Source organism: Geospiza fortis, unplaced genomic scaffold, assembly GCF_000277835.1.
Source record: "Geospiza fortis unplaced genomic scaffold, GeoFor_1.0 scaffold12, whole genome shotgun sequence".
NCBI classification, from domain to species: domain Eukaryota; kingdom Metazoa; phylum Chordata; class Aves; order Passeriformes; family Thraupidae; genus Geospiza; species Geospiza fortis.
Window position 1 is genome coordinate 4,151,645 of NW_005054323.1, and position 20,327 is coordinate 4,171,971.

The 20,327-nt window shown below is 37.5% G+C and overlaps 1 protein-coding gene across 1 annotated transcript in view; it reads right to left on the minus strand.

The window, feature by feature from the left end:
- Nucleotides 1–20,327, minus strand: part of ADAMTSL1 (ADAMTS like 1) — a 179,912-nt gene that overhangs the window by 14,911 nt on the left and 144,674 nt on the right. The window contains exons 22-24 of the mRNA XM_031056859.1: nucleotides 19,078–19,206; nucleotides 14,528–14,707; nucleotides 12,550–12,684 (exon numbers count right to left, since the gene is read on the minus strand). Coding sequence (XP_030912719.1) covers nucleotides 12,550–12,684; nucleotides 14,528–14,707; nucleotides 19,078–19,206 — 444 coding nt within the window. The remainder of the gene's footprint in view (nucleotides 1–12,549; nucleotides 12,685–14,527; nucleotides 14,708–19,077; nucleotides 19,207–20,327) is intronic.

Here is a 20,327-nt window from a genome sequence, read left to right on the forward strand (position 1 = left end):
GTTTCCAAAACAATAATTCTCAAGCAAGTGAGTGACATGAAAGGTTTTAGCCTTATAGTTTAAAGGCTGCCTAAGAAAAAACAATGAAAGACAAAGGAATATAGAGGAAATGGACAAACTTAAAAAGTCACTCTATGGCTTTTGCCTAGATTATTCCAATTCTTTTGTAGTTTACTTGTCCTTTAAGACTAGTGTGGTGATTTCCACAGGTCAGCATACAGCCATGACAATTAAAGCAGGCATGCTGTGAGCCCAGTTTTATTGTTTGCATTTGCAAGACTCTGCAGAGTGTAAATGCAGAAAGCAGAAAGGTCAGCCTGATGCTACACACAGATGAGATCAACCTGAATTCAGCATGCAGATGGTCCTGGTTCATGCTGTTTTTCTTAAAAAAAATATTGCTAGGAAAAACACTACTGTCTTAGTACTGACTATTTTACTAGTCTTACATAGTATTTCTTCTTCCAAAATGTATATATAAAATATTAACTAAAGGAACAGTCAGTAATCAGTATGGGGGAAAACTCCCCAAAGCTATTGCCTAGATATGCACTACCAGTGCATAATTATTACTTAACAGTAATTTCATTTCACAAGTGACATCTCCTATACATTTCCCATGTGAATTCATAGGCTGTGGATAATATTTTTTGCAAAGTAAGTGAGAGCTAGAGTACAACAAAATCACATGTTCCATCAATATCTCCTTCCTATCTTCCAAGAATAATTTTAATATAATTTAATGCAGATTACTAATACTTACTCTCTATTTCCCCAGTCCCTGTGGACATTGACTGTTTTATCCTTTCAAAGCTCAAACCCCATCCCTATAATGACTAAGAAGGAATAGCTGTCTTTGTTTTCAGACAGCAGAGCTATTGCAGAGCTTTCGGGTGCTGGAACCCTTGGGAAGATGATCAGGGAACACATTTTTGGGACTGTTTTAAGCAGTCAAACTTCTGGCATGAGAAGGCCTTTCTCTTTCAGAGAAAGAAAATATTGCCTTCATCCTCCCTTCCAAAGATTACTGGGACTCTGAAATTATTCAAAGCCAGGATGAGCCACTGATGTGCAAAAGCTGGAGACAGAAACACAAATCTAATAAAAATGGCATCTTAGGGAAAAATGTTAATATTTCAAGAATAACAAGGGCAAGTTTGGAAATTTGGAAAGGGAAGACTGATGTTCCACAACAACTCTAACACGAGAGAAAGGAATAAATGCACACTCCAGGCCAAATTCAGCTCCCCACTACACTTTTGCAATTCTGAATGACTGTAGCTGCAGAAAGGCTCTGGGCTAACTTGCTAAGATTAGGAGGACAAAATACAAACCATTCACCACTTTTGCACTTTCAGACCTGACAAAAACAAGGGCAAATGCTGTTGATCTTAGGATTCCTTTTCTTTTTAGCAGCCTGGTACTGCACAGAAAACAATGGTAAAAATGTTAAGTGAATTTTGCAAGTACTAAATACATTTGAAAATGTAAATTAAAAAAAATACTGCACTGCCTTTGAAATAGGTGTCTATTCTTAAAAATAGATTATTTTCATGTCTTCATATTTGTCTAACAAATAACTCTCTAATTTACTGTTGACAGGATGATTAGCCCCAGGAAATGTTTCTAATAATTAGTACAGATGGAATCTGAGTGAAGACTTCAGGCCAAGATCAGGTAGTTTCTTTAATTTTGTATTTCTGTGTTATTTTACTGAATTCTAACAGAAAAGGGTTGGGGACCAGAATAAATGGTATTAAAGTAATAAATGTAATGTTGCTACAGGACTTGAAACATGACAGTATTTCCACTCTAAACTCTACATTTAAGGAAATAAAGTATGCTTTCAAAACAGAAACAAGATTAAGGATGAAATGAGGAACAAAATGCTTTGAACAAACTGTGGAGAAGCCAGATATCAATCTGAATAGATACAAGTGTGGTGCTGAACTACTGTGTTGTGGCTGACACTGTGCTACTGTGTTCACACTGTGTAGGTGATTACTGATAGTGAGAAACAGTTTCCCAGTTTCCTATCAGGGCTTATTTTCTCCTCAGCTGAATGAAATGAGAAATGCACATTAAATGGAATCGAGTTAGAATTCAATTCCATCCTGTATCTAACAAAAGGATGAAAAATTGATGGCATATATTCAATTTTTAAACCAACTGAAGGTAGGTAAGACCATGTCTGAAAGTCACAGGTATGTAATACCTGTTTTGCTGAAGAGGCAAGACTAAGAAACATCTCTTTGTAGTTTCTCTTACGGGGAAAGATCTTTCAATATACTATAAAGTGACAGACACTTAACTGTTTGCTGTTATGCAAATTGTTTCTCATTGCTTTCACACACTGAATGAAATAAAATTTATAAAAAGCAATGGAATCTGAAAAAAACCCAAAAGAAATAATTAATATTTTTATAAACACAACTTATAATTTTTTAAGGGAATGCAAATAACATGAATTTATGCTAGACAAGGAAAACCAAATATTTAGGAATTCTTGAAATAAGCCAATTGAGTTGATAACAGTAGCATTAACAAAAAAAAAAAAAAGAAAAAAAAGAAAAAAAAAAAAAGAAGGCATTTAAATAACTATTTATGGCTCCAAAAATGCAAAGGTGCAGTTGAAAAATACTATACTAAACATATGACATGGGTTTTAACAGCTCTCAAAACACCTCAACTGGTTACCTAAGAAAACACATGCCACACATGTTGTCGTTATTAGGTATCATTTACATTGCACTGCAAATATACCTGGCATCCAACCAAAATTGAGTCAGGCTCATTCCCAGCCCCACAGTGGCTGTAAAAAATGTTCCCAAATACACAGACACATGGTGGGGCCATTAAAAAGCATCTAGTCATCGTGTCAGAAATCCCATAGTGTTTCAAACTCCCTTAACACTTACTCTAGAATAATTCTCAAATTTTGCAAGAGTCTAAAAGATCTTTTATGTGAAAGAAGCTGGCAGAAGTGGAGGTGACGCCGGCTGTTTATATACAGACACAAACGGGACGTGGGGCTGTTAGGAAAACATCTAGAGCTGTTTATTTTTCAGCATCTGTCTCATTACATGATTTAATTCATGCAGAGATGCGAGCAGCTCGCTCTCTTGGCAGCAAGCTCAAGAAACTTAATGTTACAACATACTAAATACTCGTCTTAGCCAATTACTAAGCAATTACAGAGCAAAAGCATATTGACAGTGATTCTGTCTAATCAACATAAGCACACATAGCTTTGGTTAAAACAATGCTTGCTTATTTTCGAATACAATGCTCATTTATAAGAAGACAACGCATAAAGTCACCCTGCAGATGAGGCTGAACAAAGCTTTGTATGTTTTTAATTTTTTAAACAGTTCAATTGCAGAACCTGATCCACCAATTTTTAGGCATTTTTCAAATAGCACACAGGCAAAACTGAAAGAAAATCCTCCTGTCTTAATTAGAAACTCTGAGTCTAGTCAAATTGAAAGTCCTTTCCGATTAATCACCTGAATCAAAGCGTATGCTTCTGTCTCTACAAGTGCTAGAATTGAGTCCCAGATAAAAACGTCAAATCATATCGCACCCCAGAACTTGTTGACGAGTCCAGAACCGAAGAAGCAAGTACGCAGACGTGAGCCGAGCAGAGAGATCCCAAGTCACGCCTGACGTTCCTTGTGCATCAGTAGAACCTGCAAACTCTGATTTTATGTAAACGAATGTTATTTACAAGTGTGTCAATTGTATGTCAAATGTTTGTTTAGTAGAGCTGATTTTTAGCAAAAGTGTAGATTCTTGTTTCTAGTAAGATATAGATCCTTTATTAGATCTTCAAGAGAAAATCTTATTTTAAGGTTAAAAGCAAAGTTTTAAAATTAGTATGTATGTGAAGACTTTGCCAAAACTTAGCTCATGAACAGAATAGAGCAAATGCAAGTTGTATGTTAGTGTTGCTTAATTTTAATTTTTTTTTGTCATGCAGATTTGCCTGCAGAACAACTAAAAACAAACGTTTAAGTGACCTTAGCCAAAGCAGCCAGCTCAGATACAATATGTTTGTCTAATCCAGAACCAGAAAAACCTTTCTCCACCTGCCTAGTTAGTGTGCCAGTAAAAGAATTGCCTTTAGTCAAAAAGCAATCCCATAGTAAGCCAAGTGAAATTGACAATAGAAATAATCCCACATTGAATTAGAACATTTAAGCCAAAAACTTTCCAGAGCATCATCTGAACCTCAAGAATTAGAAATCCTTAGTTCTTTAACAATAGATTTTTGATTTACCTTCACAGCTAGTAGTTAGTGAAAAAGTGATCCTCCAAAGTACAGTGTTACTCCTCATTATTTTGCATACAGAAATTTAAGGTTTTGGTGTAATTCTTCAAACAGTTAAGATGTGCTTTCTGAAGCTAACCAATATCCACGACAATTGCCCAAGAGATATTAGTTCATTTGCAGATATAGAGCTTAGCAAAGCACCCCATCACACCTTGAAAGTAGCCCATGTAGCATTGAGATGCTCACTGTAATCATAGTAAGCCAAGTGAAATTGACAATAGAAATAATCCCACATTGAATTAGAACATTTAAGCCAAAAACTTTCCAGAGCATCATCTGAACCTCAAGAATTAGAAATCCTTAGTTCTTTAACAATAGATTTTTGATTTACCTTCACAGCTAGTAGTTAGTGAAAAAGTGATCCTCCAAAGTACAGTGTTACTCCTCATTATTTTGCATACAGAAATTTAAGGTTTTGGTGTAATTCTTCAAACAGTTAAGATGTGCTTTCTGAAGCTAACCAATATCCACGACAATTGCCCAAGAGATATTAGTTCATTTGCAGATATAGAGCTTAGCAAAGCACCCCATCACACCTTGAAAGTAGCCCATGTAGCATTGAGATGCTCACTGTAATTGTGCCCACAGCCAAAGAAGTCATAAAAAAGAAACAAAAGAGAACAAAATCTGCTCTTCATTATGATGAGAACTGTAGAAGTGATTTCATGCCTTAGAAAGCTGCAAGAAAAGTTTCTGCAAGTATATTTCTACCCCAATTAACTTCAGCAATAGCATTGAAACAATTAGATCGAGTTAGATATTAGGTGAGTAAACAAACTAATGCCACATCCTCTGCAATTAGTGATATGTTGACCGATGTTGATAGCGTTAGACATGCTACCCTTCAAAATAGAGCAGCAATTGATTTTCTTTTACTAGCACAGACACAGTTGTGAAGAATTTGAAAAATTGTGTTGTATGAACCTGTCAGATCATTCTAAATCCATTCAAAAAGTATGCAAAAACTGAAATATTTGACAGCCCAAATCAAAGAATATAGTGAGTCCTAGTTAGATGACTTGTTCCAAGAACAGAGCGTTGCACCTTAACTAAAGCAACTTTTCAAGATGTCTCTATGTATTGAGTGTTCTAGTATTAATACTAATAGTAATCCCCTGCATACTTCAGTGTGTGCGACGAATGATGAACAAAACAGTCAGAGTTTTTGTTATACAAGAGAGAGAACTAAAAAGTAGATTCACAGAAAGTGTTTGAAATCTCACAGAGAATGTAGATGAAAGTATAGAAACAAAAAAGAGTTTTGAATTAAAACCCTAGAATCAACAAGAGTTTTTTGAACAATAACTTGTTAATATTGTCAGACGTAATTTATATCTTTTCCACTAACTAGAGCCTTCACAGCATTAAGTTGCTGTGTTGTAATATAGCAATGCTTAGAAACAGCAAGAACAAGCCTTAAGCAGATAGTAAGCAAAAATATTATAGTATAGCTATGAAAGGCAAGTAGTAAGCAACAAAGTTATGAAAGTTTCTTTTTGAGTCAACAGAGAAAGAGAAATGTGGGAATCCATAAAGTTAGAGGGCTTTTAGGAAGGTGGGAATAAAGACAGGCCTCAGTTGCAGCAGAAGTGAAACAGTGCTGAAACATCACAAAAAATATGTAAGCAGTAAGAAGATGTGAAGAATAGAACAATAGAGCTACGTATTAGCACGTTGGAATAGCTTTCTAAGTTGCAAAAAGTTTCTATAGCAAAGTTAAGCTCATGAATAGAGTTTTATGCATTGACTTCTTATAAATGAGCATTGTATTCGAAAATAAGCAAGCATTGTTTTAACCAAAGCTATGTGTGCTTATGTTGATTAGATAGAATCACTGTCAATATGCTTTTGCTCTGTAATTGCTTAGTAATTGGCTAAGACGAGTATTTAGTATGTTGTAACATTAAGTTTCTTGAGCTTGCTGCCAAGAGAGCGAGCTGCTCGCATCTCTGCATGAATTAAATCATGTAATGAGACAGATGCTGAAAAATAAACAGCTCTAGATGTTTTCCTAACAGCCCCACGTCCCGTTTGTGTCTGTATATAAACAGCCGGCATCAGGAGGTCTCCATATCAGGACACCCTCAGCAAGTCTGATACTTCTATGTAGCCACAATGATTTTTCTCAGTGGAACTCTGCATTATTTCATTAAAAAAAGTCTAGGTCAATGATTCAGGTAAAGCTTATAGACAAAAGTTCAAGGGCTGCAACTCTTACAACAAACTCAAAATTCAGCAGATGTTGACCCAAAGGCCAATGATATTATTTTATATGGGAGCATTTTTGACCACTACTATATATAGATCAGATGTTGTCAGGTTAGATCATTCATGGCACAAAACAGCAGGCAGGAAAAAACTCAAAGTGGCAGATTGCCTAGAGGACATCACTCTTTTGACCCTGTGTTCAGAGCTTGGCAGTGGCTGGACTGGTGTCTGATTGCCTGAAAAACAAAGACTGTTCTAATGTAGTCAAAATTTTCAACCATTCAGAGGTATCATCATATAATTTTTAACCCAAAATGTACAAGGTGTGTATATGCAAAAGAAAAGCCAAACATTTCAGTGCAATCCTAGAGTGTAGTCTGACACAGTCTGTTGGACTGTGATGTAGAAGGAAGATCCTGCAACACTCTGTGAACTTTATACAATATTTAGGATGTAATCAATGTGATAGTATGTGATCAGGCAATTCAGTGCAAAGATAATGGCACATTTTCTTGATCTTAATTTTAATTCTAGTCTTTACAGAAAGGTCATGTACCTACCTGGGAATTCTCACACATACAGTGACAAAGAAGACTTTTCACTGAGACAAAAATTGAAAGAAACAGATGACACAATTAAGGCTATCCCATGAATGTACCTGATACTTAATCCTCATCACACTAGACATAATGTTTATAAAATAAAATTGCTAAAAAATATTCTTAGAACTTATTTTCAAACATGATGGCCAATTTATTACAGAGAACGAGGAGGGAAAAAACTTACATAGTGCAAAATAACTTCTTGGATATTCATGATTTTATCTCAATCCTAATGCACAGCTTCTGCAGCTGTCTTTTTCCTTAAGGGGAGCACAGATGCAGTTTAGCTGCAATTACTCACGAATTTTCTTTTTGCCACCTTTGTGCAGATTGTAAATTATTTTGCATTTCTTCTTCAAATTTTAATTCAGCAATAATTCCAAAATATAGGAAAATTAAAAACAGGCTCATGGTAGAGATGGGAAGAGCAAAGTGGAATTACAAGAAAACATACCCTTGCTCTTGAGTATATCAGCAAACACTGAAGAAATTTGTACTGATGAAATCAGTTGTGGTCACTGGAATAATTTATTGCTTTTGACACTGATTTTTGAATAAGTGTCAGTCCTATGGAGCCAGATGTTGTGGCACAGTACTTAGCAAGCAACTGCAGCATTGATTTCTCTGGCTCTTCTTGAAAGAGTTTGATCCTGACATTAGTCTATCTATCTGATCTGGTTCTTCTCCTAAATTAGTCAGCTGTACATTTGGCTCACTATAATGCACCAAGAAGATGCAAATACCTCTGGGTTAATTTTTCTGCCTGCTGTCATGTCTAGATAACCCTTAAACCTACTGCCAAGTACTAGTCAGAAGCTAGTCAGTACTAGTCTGAAATAATAAAAAAACCTGACCCCCACCCTGAACTTTGGGCTTTGGCACAAAGGCAGTTGGACCTCTTAAATAAGTAATTTATTCAAACTCAGAAGGCTGACCATTGCAAGCAAGGTGACTCTTTTTTGATTCTGCTTTCTGGGTGGTCTTCTGGGAACCTAAGCAATTCTACTGGAAAATGAGTGGGATATACCACTGCCAGTAAAAAAAAAAGAGAATGAAATACAGTAAATTTGGTACAGAGAAGTCCTTTGTACTATTTAAGTGAAAAAAATTTTATCGCTTTGTCTTAGAAAGAGCTGCATTTCAAATATTGGTATTTGCAGAACAAGACTTTGTTGCACAGCTGATTATCTTCTGAACCAGTAGTGAAATTGGCAGCAAAGCTGGTCTAATTCTGTGGTCATTTGGGATAATATATAAAACCAAAAAGAAACCTGCTTTTTAGGACTATGTTTGCAGTGCTGACAGTAAAGTCACATCCTAATTTGTGAAGTGAGTAAATATGGAAGTAATCAAGGAGAACACAATAAATACAGTGCAGCAGTATTCCTTTTTTTTTTTTTACAACTGACTGTACTTTTCTGGTCATAGAAAAATACACTTTGTGATCTAACTTCAGAGTAATTTTCAGTATCCCTTACAAGTAAGGAGAGATTGGAACCAGACTTCAAATAATTCCCTAGGCTTTTATTCATATTATCAGATTCACAAAAATACCATTGTTCTTCTGCCTTCTTTGCTTCAGTCTGAAATTTTACAGGGAGTACTACATGTTCATATTCCTAGAAGTACTCATTTCTGAAATTTTTTCCAAAGCTCCTGCAACACTCTCACTTAAATATAACTAATGTATAGATGTCAAGGTCATTAAAGCTTCCTCTTTCACTGTACAAACAATTACAACACGTTCAGTATTTTTCAGTGCTGAAACAAGGACATATTTTAAAATCATATTTTGTGTCTTTTGCCAAGTCTGCTGATTACTGGTCTCCAATAATAACACAATGAGAAGTTGTAGTGAATCTCCACGAGGATTTGTAAGATCCTCAGTTTTCCACTGAACTATATTCAAATACAGGAAATAACAAGCTTGAACCCAAATGAAAGCACATATTCTTGACAGGCCCAAAGCCTTTTCTGCAGGAGTGTTTGAAGTCAGGAACACTGAATCCTACAAGCTTGGTTTCTGCCACTATTAACATTTACAGAGTTGAAGACTCACGGAAATGTGTCTAAGGACTTTTGTAAAAAAATTGTAGCATTGATAAACCACTGAAAATATATGAGCTTAGTATGTTCCTATAATTCCAAAAGATAACACCATGAAGTAATCAGAATTGACACAGGTTCAAATGGTCATGAATATTTTTAAAACCCCAAAATTTTTATCAAGTGACAAACAAAATACTTTTTCTGAGGTGAAAAGAGTGGTGTTCCCCATAACACTTTCATCACCAACATTCAGGAAAAATGTAATCAAAATTTAAAAAGTCCCAAAGACAGAAACATTAATAAGTTTAAGACCTAATGCAAAAACTTTTCAGACAAATGTAAATTTGTGTCACTTCAGAAATCAACTGTGTTTTATCTTATGTATAATGTAAAGTCTTTTTGTGTGTCTGCCATGAACCAAGAACATCAGAATGTGCATGACAGTCTGTGGCTCATCACTGACTGTAAATTTGCAATACTATAAAACCCAGAAATATTTCCAAGCTCATGGGTGCTCTAGCTCTGCTTTGGAGATAGTCCTGTCCTTCAGGTGTGTGATCTGCAGATAACAGACAAGTGACTAATACACAACCTGACAATGAATGAGAGGACTGGGGGGGAATGCAGTACTCTGCACATTTTCAACATTTGTGAAGGAGCAGGATAAGCATTTATCTGTGCAAACCACCATCTACATCATGCTCTTCAACTGGATGATGAGTTGGACCTAGAAAGCTGGATGGAATATCAAAACTTTAGAAGCAAAAGAAGTATATAAGATAAAAATGTGGCTGACTCTGTTGGGCAAGGCATGGATCTTTTAACGGACAGTTTCCTCACTTTTATTGTGCAGGCACATAAATGACTTCTCAATGACTCTTGCAATAAGAAGGAAAACCTCCAAACCAGGTATCTGTGTGTTATGACACTGATCTTTATCTTCAGCAACCCCCTTGAAATTTAAGTAGAAGAAACCCACAGGAGATGATTCCAGACAGCAAGTTAATAATTTTACACGGTTGAAATGATGGTGGAAGCATTGCACAAATCCACTTTGTAAAAGATAATGTATAGCATGTATAATAACCTCAAAGTTCTATTTATTGCCTTGCAGTTCAGTTTATCAACTTTTAAACATTTGATGCAGATTTTAATTTCCAAGCAAGTTCTCATCTGCAGCTTTAGATTTCCATTGCTGTATTAATATTTGCTGTTCGCATTTTTTAACCCCCAAGGCATGAAACCATTGATTAATGAAGTTTTGACATTTTTCTCGCATTTTTCTTAAACTCTGGTAAACCCATGCATGACTTTATCCAGGTTTCTAACATAATTTTTCACCTCTATTGTCTTTAACTTCAGTAAAATAAAATGTTCACCCAGAGCTTACTTATCACTCCTTTTCTTCACATTTCACTTTGTTCCTTTGCGCATATCCTGTTTTCCTTTGCTACTCAACAATTCTTCATATGCCTAGATTTCCAAATACACATCAAATTGAATACCTTTTGAGTTCCAAGAGATACTGGTGCCTAACAGTAGCACAGACAAGGGATCTCATGCATAGCAATTTATATACCCAAAGTTCTTATATGTGGACATCCAGAGAACATAGAGCCAACACCTCAACATAATAAATGATGAAAGGCTTAGCAGGATTAGAATTGATTGGGTGGGTAGTAGAATGGAAAGAATCAATGGACAATTTTCTAATTGACTGGATAGCCCATTCCATGCTGATGTTTTGTTAGAAAAAATATCTCAGAAGATTTTCCTAGGTTTAAATAATAACAACGCTCAAATTCAAACCAGTAAAACTCCAGTGAAGTTGAGGGAACTGCCTCAAGAATTGGTTTGCTGGTTTGCTATTTTGCAATTACAATCCATGGAATTTCCTTGCCCACGAAGTGAAACAGCAGGGTACAGAGCAACACGGCCAAATGAAATTGATCTGGACATGGTTGTATACAGGCAGGGCAGAAAACCCTTTGTCATTCAATTATTTCTTTTAAACAATAAAAACTGCCTGAAACTCCTAAAGTCCTCTTTTGGAAATCTGAGAAGAAATGGATGAAACAGGAGTATGACCCACTCTTAAATCAGTGAGCCCAATAAAACCATACTCAAAATGATTTATTCAATACTAGCAAATACCTATGATATCTTCCCCACTAAGGACTATTTCAATGCAGTTTTTGTGCAAGCAGAAATGTAATCCAGAGCTGCAGGCCAAGAGCCATTGCAAATGTATGCAGATGTATGCAGATACTTGGAAAAGTAAACCACACAAAACTAAACAAACAAATAGAATGTCTCCACTGTAAAAATAAAATCTCAAAATTGCTAGTAAATGTGAGGAAAGAATGCTTTGGAAAGTGCAGAGATGTATTAACACTCAGGACATCACATCTGCAGAACCCTTGCTAAAAGTTTCAGATCCCTACCCCCAAAAGGAGAAAAGAGTTCTGAAGTTGTAGGGCTTAACACATTCTCATGATATGCAGTAATGTGTTCATTAGGGAAGCTGTTTGCCAATCTGAGCCTGACAATTAATAGAGTTTCAAAGCAGCCTGTGAAATGAAATCATAAAATAAAGAAACCCTGAAATTTAGCAAAGAATGATAATCTCTTTGCAAACAAATCACATCCACAGATCTGAAAGGAGTTTACAGGAGTTTAGAGTTTACAAGAAGAACTTGCTGTGTAAAGAGGGTAAAGCTATATGGAAGGCAGAAAAGGATGAAAAGAAGAAAAGCATTCATTTGGGATGAATGATTCCTTATACGGCTTCATGCAAACACTGATTGTGTGAAATAAGAAAGAGAAATAAAATGAACAGATTAAAACAGAGAGCTTGCAAGTTCAAAACATATAGAGAGGGATAGGCAAAACTGTGGGAAAGGCCCTGAAGAAGGATATACAACATGAGTAGCAGGCATATGGAAAGGCAACTACTCAAATGTAGAAGAAAAATTAAAACAGCACCACCAATGTCTCTTCTTTTAGATCAAGTAGCACTCTGCTCTGCCATGTCTTTGTGTTGAATAATTCCAGCCCCCCAGGGCAGGAACTGCTTCTTACAGGGTGCTGTATATATATAAAGGGTGGCACCATGGACCCCTTATTCTGCATGCAGCTTTGGACTAATTAAAGGACCTTATTTTTAAAAATAAATTTCTGAGGTCTAAAAAGTATTTGGCAGTGATTATGACTCACAAAAACCCATTGGTGTGATGTCTTGTCTCAGTGCCCATGTCTGGATAACCAAATCCTTAATGTAAAGGTTAACCAGATGCGTAACTGTAATATAAATTCTAAAGACTTTAAAATCTAAAAATCTTAAAGCACTTGACTTACCTATGAGAGCAGAGCTCCCTGGACTGACAGTCAGTTTTGTTCCTGAAGGAGAAGTCAGCCCTGAATGGGTGCTGGGCCCAGCACTGCTAAGCACTGATGTCAAGTCTTCTAGGTAAGGAAGAGGTCGTGGAGGCTCTGGTAACAGATTGGGAGAATGAGCAACACTATAGGAGAAAACATCTTGGTATATAGACCCCACTCCTCTTCTCCCACTACCCCTCCCACCTCCCCCTCCCCAGATATTGCTGCAATTATCACTGTGCTGCAACATTGCCATTTCAGAGGGGCAGATTAAGCAACTTCGGATAACTACTGAAACTTTGCCTCATGTGAGGTGAGGTGCTGGAGAAATTATTAAAATAACATCTGTATCAATGTGACCACAATCTGAAAGAAATCATCTTCGAAGGTTACTACAGCATTCTGGTTGTTCTTATTCATAAGTGACAGAATTATATGGTATCTGGAGATACAGCAGCTTGGAAGAAAAAGCAAATGTATACAGCGTAGAGGCCAAAGGAAATGTTCATGACAATTAATGAAAAACTTTTAGTGTCTGCTACAACTTGGATCAAGCCCTAATTAAATATAGTTATAATGCTGCCAGATCCTGTGGTATACTTAGGCAGAACTCAAAGGACTAAGAGTTCAGAGTTCAAGAGGATCAGTCTATGCTGAGAACTGCAGGATTTAGTTGTTTACTAATCACAATGCTATTTTAAAATTTGAGGTAATGCCTAGCATTCCCAATTCTGCTTGTCACGAAAATGATGTGATATTTGATCAAAATGAACAGTGGCTTCATCCCCTTTCAATTAGATCACGGCGCCCATTATGCAAGTTTTCTACTGCTGATATCACTCAGCACCAGGAGTACAGGTCAAGGATACCTGAACTGTTCTGTTCCATCAAGGAGCTAAAAATGTAATTTGCTTACAAACATAAGCAGCTTGCATAACTCACAGTAACTTACCATCTTTAAAAGCTAAGCCATCTATAATGATCAGAAAAGGATTTAGAGATCATCTGGGAGAATTTATTTATAGGCTGAAACTCAGCTGATTTTTTTTCCAGATTATTTTTTTAGACTGAGATTCTAGAGTCAGTCTGGATTAGTAGCAGAAAAGTTTGAACCTTCATTTTAGTACTGTCTGTGAAAATCTCACTGTTATACATCCTCTGGAAGCTCACTAGTTATGAAAGATGAGAGCTGTAGTGGATGTTCTAATGGTATTGCCCCAGTTGTGGGGAATAGGTTTCAAAATTTGAGACTTCACCACCAAATGCACTACTAAAGTACTTAAAAAGTCTGTCTGGATCAGTCATCTGCCAGCCAGGCAGAAATTACAGAAGATGAGTTACTAGGGAAGGAAACGCCTTTCCCACAATTGCCTTTTGCACAATTCCAGTTTCCACCAGGTACCACTTCCACTCACGTTTCACAGCTGCCACTCTCTTTCAAATCACCCAGATGGGCTTTCTGTCTGGTGTTTAAAAACACGGGGAAAGTAAAATTCACCATTCACAGAACTTGAGATGTACTTTTAGGAGCACACTGATTTTATGGACCTTTGTGAAGTGGGTCAGGTATCACACAGCCTTGAATGGAAAGACTGTTCAGCAGAGACAGAGCACTTCACAGGGAAAAAGTGCCATCACTCTCATTTTAAGATAGTCACTTTAAGATATGGTTAATAAATGCTTTTCTTACCTAGCAATTCTGAGAGAGTATCTTGGGACTGGGAGGTGCAATCCCTGTCCTTAGACATTTTCTCCTCATCCACTTTCCTTCTACCATTGCCTTGCTTAAGCTGATGCTGCCCAGAGTACAAATGGAGACTGATGCTTTCTTTAGAACAGGGCTACCTGCATGCAATTTCCTCTTTCCACAACAACCAATTAGTTCTGCCATCTGGATGTGCCAGTAGCCACATAACTGCTGTTGCCAATCCAAAATACCAAAATACCCTGGACTTACCAAGAACCAACAGCTGGGAGCTTTCAGTTACTTCCCCATGGGGATTGGATGCCTTGCAGGAGTATAACCCTTGATCTGATAAAGAAACATTTGCTATTAACAGCAACCCATTATGCAGATGGTGAGTAGAGGACAGCTTGACCTTGTTCTTAAACCAAGTAACTTTTGCTTCAGGAACACCTGGAAAAAACATTGGCAAAGTGTAACTAACACAAGTATTACAAGGCACAAACACTTGTAAGGCAAGTAGTCCAAGAAGAGATGAGAAGTACTGAGTGAAGGCTAAAGAAAAAGAGGAAGGGTCAAGGAAGATTTCATATGGCCACAGTCCTTTAGAGCAGTGACTCAAATAAAACAACTAAATAAATACGGAGACAGACACAATTAATTTGCTTCTTGCAGGCAGCTACTCAGATAGTCCTAGTCTATAAAGGCATATTCCTTTGCATTTCACTAGCAGCAGAAGAAACAGGGGTTAAAAGTGAGATCCCCTTAATGTTGAGGTATTGCTGTTAAATCTAAGAAAGATTCTTATATTTAGAACACTCTGGCTACAAAATTGCCTACATCAGTGCTACAAAAACATTTTACTAATTGCATTCTATAAGCATGTCCTTCCCCTGTCTTCAGTGTTTCCACACTAACAGGAGATTTGCAGGTGCAGCTGTTCCTGCAGTTTCCTTTGGGGAAGATGAGCGGCATATGTCAATGAGCAGCAGCTCTATTTTCTTCTGAGCTCCCACCTTCAGTGACACACGCAGCCTCGAGATGGGAGCAGGAGGCATCCAGCACAGGGATGAGCAAACACATCGTGTCACATCACTGCTGCAGGGGGTAGCAAGAGCCTCTCAACTGCCTCTGTTGGGCAACGGCGGATGCCAGAGGACAGAGGGCTGAGTGTTTCCCTTGCAGAAGCATCAGAGAGACTCAGAGTCTGAGAGCTGCCAGCTGGAAACAGAACTCACTTTGCTGGGGCAGGCAAGACTTTAAGTAGTGAGTATTTACCCTCGTCTACTCTTCAGCTTTCCCCTCCATCCATGTGCATGTATCCAGCACAAAAAGCCTACCTGGAATACTAGTAAACAGAATTGTGTAAGCTAATTGAGATAATTTTGCTAAACCAGTGGCTCAGGGAGAAAGGAATCATTGCAATACAAGTTTCTAACAGTGATGACTAGTTTCCAATGCCACAACATTCTTGAAATGGTGAATAATATTTCACAATCTGGTATAGCTGATGAATAAACACGGGCCATAAATCAAGGCAAGAACTAGAAAATAAAACCACCAGCAAGTAGGTGAACCACAGAGAAAAAGACTGTTTAGGAGAACTGAGAGAACTGCAAATTAGAGCAACAAAGATACAAGGAGGTAAAGGACAGGAAGGTAACATATTTTAAGCCACCCTTCCAAACCAGTTCTGACTCAACAGTCACTAATTGCACATGACATTTTGGCATTGCAGAATGCCCTAAAAAAACTAGAAAAACCAGTTTTTAAAACTAGATTTTAAAAACTGATTCTTTCTTACACGTCAGACTGTATTTTCAGTAACAGTCTGGGCCATATTGCTTGAAGTTTCTGGTATGCAAATAAATATCTGCAAAATTTAAGCACGGAAATCAACAGAAAGCTCCCTAGTGATGCTGATGTTGCTCTCACATCCTATTTTTAAGTGAAATGGTGCACAGTAGTAAAGTTACCCACACCAAAAATGCTGCTGGCTTTCTGAGGCTTGGAGCAAATCCTCCAGCTGGCAGTCACAGGCATCTGCAAGACTCCTGAGTGACTTTCAGGTGGGAGTTCCCCTAGGATTAATTTTGGAGAAGTCTGGAATTGACAATAATCACCTAACAATAGTTAAAAAATATATTCCTTCACCTCTATAGACAAAGAAATGATTTTATGTCAAGTGAAATAATGTTAGCTTTCAATCTTGATCAAAACCATGACACTGTCTTTGGGGTAAAACTAAAATAGAGCTTCATCTTGACATAAATCACATCACATGCCAATTAAACTCTAATGCATCCAGAATGACTCTATTTCCCCTTGTCCTTTAGTTAATATCTATAGATTTCAATTCAGAAGACAGACTGTGACAGTGCTTATGCCTGTCTTAAGAAGTTGAAAAGCAATATAAGATAGCTCCCTAGGCTTTGATTGCGTACTCTTCCATTATCTCTTATTTTTAGAAACTTCTCCAGGTTTATCAACACGTGTCAGCAGTGAGTGTATATTTCTGGCCCTTGACAGAAAACGCAGCTTTAGAGAATACCATAACTGATCCTTAATATTTCTCTTGTAAGTATCTATTCTGCTGTCTTGCTGACTCTCAGTAAAAATGTGTCTCTACATGAGCTGAGCTATCCAGATCCAATACACGCATGGTCCTCTACTAGAGGCTGTACAGTGATAGAAACACAGCTTATATTAATGGGATGAACTGTCACTGAACTCTGACCTAGAACTCTCATTGGTTGTGCTGGCTCAGGACACTCTGACATGACTAGAGAGAAAGTACCAGAAGGAAAAAACTGTAGCTTTACAAGACTGTGTGAAGAGCTGTTTTCATCCAGACAAGTCTCCACATAATTTCTGGATATGCTTGTTTGCTTTCTAACTGTGTTAACTTTGCTCTCACATACTAATCTATTTTTATTGCCAGATGTTATTGCATTAACTGTGGCATGTTAATTTACTATGATTTAGTAGCCATTTCATTGTTAATGTTTTCTGGGGAGCTTTGGCAAACTATACAGATGTAAAGTTTATCTACCTGAAAGAAGTCACTAGGATACAACACATTTGCTGACTGCAGAAGCAGTGCATGTTACTCTTATCCTTAGAATTCATTGTTCTAAGGGTGATCAAAACTATATAAAAGCTGAATAATCATAAAGCTAAAACAAAAGGTTTGTGCTTACATTAGGAGAAAAATTACATTTATTCTCATACTATGTTACAGACTTTATGAGCTGGTTCATTTTCCAGGTGTAGGTGAGACAGTTGGTAGAAATTCCTGTTCTTGGATCATTCCTCAAGGTAGTTTTTTTTTGTAATTGCTGTTGAATTGACACGATTTTTATGAAATTAGGATTCTAGTGCCCGTAAAACATATCTGTCCTCATTACTCACTCTCTTATTCCCTTTGTAACACCCCAGCTTGGGGTTTATGATTTTATGATAATTTCAAGGGCATAAATCTCTGGTGTCAACATAGTTAACATTTTCTGCGGAGGGAGTAGCAGATTTTTTTTTCACCCATGGAGAAAATTAGGATTTAAGAAAATTTTTTCTGTGTCACAGAAGACTCCAATATACAGATACTAGATAGCAAAAAGCCTTATATTAGACAAGAAGACCCAGCTAAAATTTTCCATTTTGGATGTTGTCATAGAGGGTGAGTTTCACAAAATTGCTAGAGATTATTTTCCTCTCAGAGAAGACTTTGAATCTGTGCCCCTGACCATTCTGTGCTTCCCTCCTGTAGTTTTCTGATATTATAAGTACTGTGGAAACTTTATTTAGTCACATTCTGTTGTTTACATGGTGCTTTTGGTGAAGAGAAATGGCTACACTTAGATCACCAATAACTGAATCTGTGTGTTATGTGCCTAGGCAGCTAAGAGAACCTAGAAAGAGAAATACAAAATAATTGGTGTTAATGTAATGTTTAGTCTCTTTCACACAATATCCATGCAGGTGAGGATGGTGAGGCCTGGGAAAAAACCAGATATCATTTTCATCTTCTTCCTTGAAAGTCACTGAACACCAGTCTGATTGCAAGAGTGTGTTATACTATGCATAAAAGTGTAATGCAACCATGGTATGGCCCCAGGTCTTTAGAGATTTCCCAGCTCCTCCTCCTGATCTCAACATCATTCCCAACAGCCATAGGACTGCCACACACAGATAAGGTCAACCTATTTTGGTTACCACTGGAAAGAGGCAAACTGTCACTGTAAGACTGAGGGATATTCAGTCTCTGACTGCAAAACAGTTTTAGGGGAAATTGTGTTTCAGTAGAATTCCTCTAAACACCTTCAATTCCAAGATGAGAAAAAAAAGGAAAAAAAAAACCAGAAAAAAAAAAAAAGAGTGCTAATACGCCTTTAATGTAAAATAAGTTTGGCAGAAAAATAAGAAACTAGCTGGAGTGATTTTTAAAATCCCCATCAGTGACAAAATTAGTCAGTCCATGCTTGTATATTGTCACTGAACATCCCCAACCAGTAGCCATGTCAGTTTTGTGTATCAGTTTTGTTGCAGCCACACCACACCGTGTATCTCTTACAATGATGCCTGTCGCATTGACTCAGGGGTTTTTTTTTGAGCCAAATTTTCTTAAGCCACTACACTTGCCTTGTTTGATATGGATAAAAGGAGGACAATTCTGTGATAAGAATTAACGTAAGCAATGAAGTTTGTCCAAGAACTAGGAAAACCTTGCAATTTCACTCAGCTGCAACTGGAGATACCAATTTAGCAAAGAATCCCACAGAAATTTACAGCCAAAGGCACCTGCAGAGGAGAGAGTAATTTTTTACCTGCAACCTGGCAGTTAATGCTAACATTTGCTTTCTGGATCGTTTTCAGCATGCTTCCAATATCAACAGTGACAGCAGGTGATTCAGTGTTGATCATGGTAGCTCTTGATGCCTTTATCAGTGGCTTTCCTGCATAAAAGAATTAAAAAACCACATGATAAACCACAGTTTATCATAACAAGTACGTCAGCATCACAATGGGATAGATAGGCTGGAACACTCTTTGTGAAAGTAGACACAACAAGCAGGTGGATAAGGTAAAATGAAGTGTAAGGCCACCTGCTCTTTATAGTATTTCAGTGTCATCAAAGTCCCTGGGTAAAGCTGTCTTGAGCAAAGAAAAGGCATGCTTGAAGCAGAGGCAGAATAGCATCGAAGCCATATGGACATGCAGGAGAACCAGCTGAATCAATTTACACCAGCACAACTGCAGCTGCAGTGAGATGCTTGCCTGGCGCTGCAGCTGCACCACCACCCCTGGCTACAGACCAACCCCAGGAGCCTGAGTGATGGCTACACGCACAGCAGAGAAAGTTTAGAGTAACATGCAAGCTGTTTCTACATATTGATCATGGTTTCCTTAACCAGCAGGGGAAACACCAGGGTGGGGAAGACCAGGTCAAAACCAGAAAGTTTTCTCATAATGGCCAGCAGAAGAAGATGAGGGATATAAACTGAATTAATGTTATACAATGTTACCACATGTTTCAAATAAAACAAAACAGGGCATCTGATGGGAAGGGGTTTATCTCTAATACAGCTACTGCTTTGCCCACAATAAAGTGTACTTTGAACATTGGTGACAGCAAGTCAAGGTGTTTCGCTGCTGTTGTGTCTTTGTGGGATTACTTACGAAGTTATCCACCATCAGTGGCTCAAGAAACCTTCTGCAAATCCTTTTGTAGGGCTACTGTAAAGGGATGCTCACAAAACAGGTCAGGGGTACCCAAGCTTAGCTTTGAGAGAGAGTACTAATGCAGCACAGCTGACAACAGCTGGATTAAGGTGCTCCCCTGTCTCAGAGAAAGTGCTCTGCAGTCAGGACGTTGCCAGAATAGCAGAAGGTAACAGAACTGCTTTAAATCACATGAGACTTGGGTGGTTTTGACTCAGTGTTGCATTTTCAAACACATTATTTTCCAAAAATCTATAAACACCTTTTTCCCCCCCATTTGAAATAAGTGGCCAGATACAAAACCAGATATCCTCATTTGACTCCAAAAGCTGCAGTTTCAGGCTAATGTCTATCA